This window comes from Chinchilla lanigera, unplaced genomic scaffold (genome assembly GCF_000276665.1).
Source record: "Chinchilla lanigera isolate Chin_1 unplaced genomic scaffold, ChiLan1.0 scaffold00023, whole genome shotgun sequence".
Taxonomy (NCBI): domain Eukaryota; kingdom Metazoa; phylum Chordata; class Mammalia; order Rodentia; family Chinchillidae; genus Chinchilla; species Chinchilla lanigera.
In genome coordinates, this window is record NW_004955424.1 from 14,705,341 (window position 1) to 14,711,340 (window position 6,000).

The window sequence follows — 6,000 nt, forward strand, 5'->3', positions numbered from 1 at the left end:
TCCACACCTCTAGAGGAACTACAGGAAAGATCAAGGCAGACAGATGTCTAGGCTGAGCTTGACTCGGGAGCTGAGGATTCTGTCCATGCTGCCTTACTGTGCAAGCCGCAGAGGAGCCCCTGAGGGCTTACGTACTGAAAAATAGTGGGTCCATTCTTGTAATAGCCTAAGAGGAAGGTGTGCTAGTACCAGGCCCTTAACCAGCTCCTGAGCTGCCCACCAAGCCACCCTTTGCAGGGGACCCAGCCGCAAGCTAGGTTGACACCCAGCTACAACAGGGTGCACCCACCATCCCTATCCCCATCTCTTCTGCTACAACCCATTGCATTTTTCATCAGCCTTCTGGTGTCCTCTGGCCCTGAAAATACAATTGCAAAAGTTGCTGCCTCTGAGGTTGAACTAGCAGAATTGGAATTTGGGTGTAACTGCCCAAGAGAAACTGGTGACATTGGCTGATGCCATCTCCAACTCTTTGTCCCAAGCTCTTTTTCCCAGCATGGCAGGAGCCTGGCCCACAATGCCTAACATGTTTTTCTTTCCTCCCAGTGGTCTGAAGAGCCAGAGGAAGAATTTGGCCAGGTAGACTGTGGCAACCAATGAAGAAAGGCCTTCTTTAGGACAGCAGCACCAGGGGTGCCCGGGATGGGCCAGCGGACCTTTCCTCAGTTGCCCATCCTCACTTGGCAGCGTTTTGTCTTGTGTGGGCCTTCAGAACTTTGTCAGAGCTCTGTCTGCTTGGGGTTATTTGGTGTGCCCTGGAGAAGACATCAATGGACCACAATTTAAAGCCTGGTAGAACAAGAATTGCCAAGGGGTGGCCTTCCTGTTTGCCTACATCAGGTGTGCATCAGGCGGTGTCTGAGTCCGTGTGTGTGCAGTTGTCTCCTGCCAACCATGGATCCAGACTTTCTTCTTGATAGGCCACCTCCCCATGAAAAAATCCTTCCTAATACCAGAGATTCTATAGCTCTTGCTGTTTTGTCTCATCTCGTCTGTTAATCAGTGTCGGAAACGAAGAAGGAGAAGTGGCTTATTGTTACATGAAGTCATTGGGTTTAAGAGGAGCCCTGTCCTCTGACCACCAGACCCTCAACCAACCTGACATCTACGGACACATGATGTTGAAGACCTTCATAAGTTGTTGCTACCCTCAAAGACAATTTCTTATTTATTAGACGGATAATGGTTTTATTTTTAATCTTTTAAGTCAATGTAAAAAGCACACACCCCTTCAGACTTATACACTAAAGATGTAGGTTGCTGGCTGAAAACTTAGACTGATTAGAAATGACTGGCCTCTGAGACAGCTAAAACCAGAGGCTACAGAAATGGAACCAGCGGATGGTTCTGATAGGAGTGAGAATCACGGCCCAGAGGTCATGCCATCAAGAACACAGAAAAGCAGGAAAATGCCCTGATACATTCAGCTGGAAAACTTAGCAACTCCAGGAGGGATCTGGCCCCTCTGCTGGGGAGAGAGGACAAGAGACCTCATGTGTGTGACACATGTAAACACAACACATGCTCTACTGCTTGGTAATTAAATGGTTTAACTTGTGAGCCCAGCTTGGGCATTAGCAGCCAGCATTTCAGGCTGAATCTATGAAAGGGGACCAATCCTTTATTTTCCATTTTGTTCCTTGGTTGGTTTGTTGCTTTATTTTAAAGGAGAAATTTAAGTTTCCTATTTATTTTTAAGCATTAAGAGAACTCTTCCAGTGGGTTTTTTTTTTTTTCCTTTCCATTCAGAATGCCGGTTTTGTGAACAAAAGCACTAACAAGCCTCTTACTTTCCCCTCAAGAGGAGTAGAAATTGTTCTCCTGAGCACTTGAGAACACTCTGACCTGCTGGGCCAGCCTGTGGAAAGCAGTGTGTCCCTTCAAATGATCAGCTGGGAGTTCATCCTTCAGAACTTTCATTAAAAGTTGGAAACAGAATGACAACGAAATCATATATACAATATTCATGTGAAGAAACTATTCACTACTATTTAAGAAGTGAAAGATTTTCACCTTTTAGCCCTCAGTGCATCTAACTTACCATGCCTTGCAAGGGTCTTTGGCATGTCAAGTTGATTTTTACTGGGAAATTTTGTCATCCCACTAATTATTCTTCCCTAATCTTTTTCTGTGAATATCTGGTTTTTACAATCAAGGCGATGATCTCACTTGTGGCTTAAGTTTGGCATTTATTTAATGGTGCCACACCAGAGGCATCAAATGCAAAAGTTGAGTCTGTCGGAGCCAGCCCCTAACAGTGCAGCTGGCATCACTCCAGGTTTTTAAACTATTAAAGAAAATAGGTGCCAGTTTGGATACCTTGGGTCAATCCTATTAGCAGCAGATATGTGAGCCAAGGCTTGGCTAAGGCCCCCTGCTCAGACACCAAGCAATTGACCCTGGTTTTAGACCCTAGTATGCCCTCAGCTTTCTTATCAGAGTCCCTGAAGTCTCAGATTCTGGCTTAGAGAGACCAATGAAAGTAGAGGAGGGGCTGGGGATTTAGCTCAGCGGCAAAAGCGCCTGCCTGGCAAGCGCAAGGTCGTGAGTTCGGTTCCCGGTACCGGAGAAAATCCAAAAAAAAAAGAAAGTAGAGGAGCATGACTTGTTTATAACTTGAGTTCCCCTTTTTTTCTTTAAGACAATCTTTTCCTGGCTTGAGAGAGGTCTGATCGCTTTTAAAGGAGTATAGATTGATGTGAAAATGTGTCTCGGAGCTTCCTTCACCTCATGGGTGAATGATTAGCGTCCACCTGAAAATGCTATCAGTAGCTGGCATCCAAGAGACTTCGCAGAGGTGCAAGAAAATAGTGATGGACAGAAGGTGGAAGCCAAGGCTCCCGGTGAGGACCTCAGATTTAGTGTCTGTGAATTCTCTGGTTCTAGGGTTCAGCTGCTTCCAGCTGCTGGGGCTCCCTTCCTTGTGCCTGTACATCCATTGAACTCAAATGTGTGCCCTTCAGAAATACCTTCTGGATTAGTCCTTGTAAGCCAGCAGGTCTGAGGCTGGGTTGAGTGGGCTTGATTGGACCATTGTCCATGTCTGAGGATAGAATAGCCTTATTGTTTTGATAATTTCTCTTTGGGAAATCAAATGAAGACAAGCACTGGATCCCCATACCATTTATTGGCAGGGGTCGGTCTTTGGTTAACTATAAAAATGCTCTTTTTAGGCTTAAAGTGCATCTTGTAAGCTATCTCTGCAAAATCCTTGTGTCCTTGCCCTTCAGAAAGCCAAGCGTTTCCTATGATTAAGGAACTGTTCAAGAGGCCTGACCTGCTAAGCAGTGGTGCAGTGGAGAATGTAACTCTTCCAGAATGTAACTGTCCCAGAAAAGACTTTAGATAAAGACCTCCAAACCTTTAACGGGGCCTGCATTTCCCCACTGCCCTATAGGCTGCGACAGTAAACACACTGGCAGGAAACTACATAGAAGAATACACAGCAGCCAAATCCAAACTGGAAGTTAGGGTCCAGGTAGATACATGTGAGGAAAAGCAAGGGGTGAGTTGATTATGTGTCCCAGCAGAAGAGGTAGGTACGGTGGCCCTAAGATCCTTTTTCCTGAGCAAGGAGAAGGGAGGGATTGACACTCACCCATGCACACTGATGAGGGAGAAGGATTTGTGGTTCTAGAACTTCTTGGGAAGAAATGTTCTTTGCAGGTATAGAAAACTGCCTGGTGTCTCCAAGCCAGTTTCCCAAAGCCTGTGAGCTCCTGGTGTTTTTTCCAGGCAACTTGGCAAGAATAGACCAATGATGCCCTAACGCTACTCAGGAGGCCTCAGCCCCTTAGTAGGTTCTGGACTTTCAGCTCTCCCAGCATGCCCAGCCTTGGGGAGAGGAATGATTCAACACCCCAGGACCAGGGTACTTCACGAAAACCACATGTGTTTGTTTTCAGTGTTTTAACATAAGACGTGTCCTCTCTAGCCATTGAGCTTACCAGACTTTTTGAAAGACGTAATGGTATACATGAACACACACACACACACACACACACACACACACACACACATACAGTACTGAAAAGCAACCCCTCTTCCTACTGTAATAACTTACCAAAATGTTCAACTTTTCATTACCTTTATTATACAAACCTGATGCTTTTTTTAGAACTCATTACTCTGACTTCTGTATATGTTGCACTGAGAAGGTTAATATTTAATGTCTTAATTTATTTTGTGTGGTAAGTTAATTTTGATTTCTGTAATGTGTTAATGTGATTAGCAGCTATTTTCCTTAATATCTGAATTATACTTAAAGAATAGTGAGCAATATAAGATGCAGTTGTCTTTTTCAGAAATGTGCATTGCTGTTCAGTTGTGCTGTACCTTGTTTGGAAGGATGAAGGAATGAATTCTTTTTTTTTCCTAAATCGAGACTGGAGTTTTTCTTTAACGTAATTAGGATATTGCTGAAACAAATGAATTTTTTCTGTGAATGTGAACTCGAGAAAAAAGTAGATAATCTTTTGCAAAATGTGCAAAACCTGAACATAACCATGGTTGGCTGCTGTCTGCTTGAAAATGTCAAGTTCTCTGAAGTTCTTCCCAATCTCTAAGTATTTAACCTACCGTGTGTTCAACAACCCTAACTGATGTGTAAGAAAAAAATATAACATACAGTCCCTGCCCCAAAGGAATGGACATCTGGCTGGGAAGACAGACTGTCACGCAGAAAATAATTCTGGACTATTTCTCAGCAAAATTCAAATCACAAAATTTTAAGGTAGAGAGTATATGTTAATAACTGTGAGTCTCAAAAATGTAGTCCCAAATTAGCCGCATTGGTGAGGCCAAAGACCTTATTAGGAATGCAAACCCTCAGGTCCCAGCCCAGACCTACCAAACTCTTAAGGGTGGCCCTCCAGGTGATTCTGATGCATGTTCGAATTTGAGAACCATAGTGCTGTAGGGCCCGATGAAGGGACAATTTTGGGTGTAGGGCTATGTTTTTAGGAAAAGCTCTATGGAATCTTTGCAGAGAGAGTAAAACAGTTTATCCCTTTGGGTTCAAGTGTAATAGCCATCAGAGAGCAATGGCGGCCTTTATTCGGATCTTCTCTACTCCATCTACAAAGGATAGATAGACAAGCCTACCCATCACCGTCATATCCCAAATACGCCTGATCCCCACCACCCGTCTCTAACTCTAAGCAATTGCTCTTACAGGAACTGTCGGCCTAGTTCCTGTAAACCCATGGTAAACCCCCTATACTCCTCACCCAGGGGTGGGCCTCACACATGCAACAGATGAGCCCCTCATGGAAAAACAGGGTCAAACAGCTGCTGGATGGTGGGAATTCATGGTCCCCAAAGAAGAGTCAAGCTCTTTACAATGAGATATGAGCATGTGGAGCCCATTGTGCAGACCCTAGAGGGCTTAGGACCAGCCTAATCTGCAGAAAGATGAGAACCCAGGCAACTCTTTGTCTCGAGTTCTCTGGTCTGCTTCTGTCTCTCAGTAAAACCTCTCCTCACTTTTTGAGAGAGAAAGGGAGAAACCTGCTACACTTGTTTGATCTCGCTCGTGATCTTACTCAGTCTTCAAGAACACTGCAGGGTTTCTTTCTGACCTGTGGCATTCTCTACTAGTCCCCATCCCTCTCGCATTTGCTACAGCTCCGTGATTTCTAGGCCCTTCTCCTCTGCCTGCCTGCCTGCCAGAACCTGTGTCCAGTGCCTGTCCTGGTCCTGGGCGGTGCACTGGACTGTTTGAGGTGGGGAGGACCCGCTCTAGGAAGAAGCACCTATGGCCATTGAGCACCTTTGATCTTTGAACAATGAGGAAAGCCAGACCTTTCCTCATTTATCAGATGGCTTGCAGCAGACACTTTGAAGTCTATGTTTCAGACTGTTTGGGTCAGCTTTTTCGGATCTCATTGGCCCAAGCTTCAAATCCCCATTTTTCCTGGCCTCTATGCCTTCAATCCTGCCTGGCCCAGTGTTGGAACGTAATGGCTTTGAGTGTACCCTTCCCTCCTCTCTAGCTCAGCA

General features: G+C 45.0%; 1 protein-coding gene across 2 annotated transcripts in view; it reads left to right on the forward strand.

Annotated features, from left to right (window-relative positions):
• The window catches only part of Tgfa (transforming growth factor, alpha), a 93,334-nt gene extending 88,951 nt beyond the window's left edge, over positions 1–4,383 (forward strand). For both annotated transcript variants that reach the window (XM_005385613.2, XM_005385614.2), the window contains exon 6: positions 547–4,383. In XM_005385613.2, the coding sequence (XP_005385670.1) occupies positions 547–554 (8 nt within the window). In that variant the 3' untranslated portion in view covers positions 555–4,383. The remainder of the gene's footprint in view (positions 1–546) is intronic.
• Positions 4,384–6,000: the final 1,617 nt, after the last annotated feature.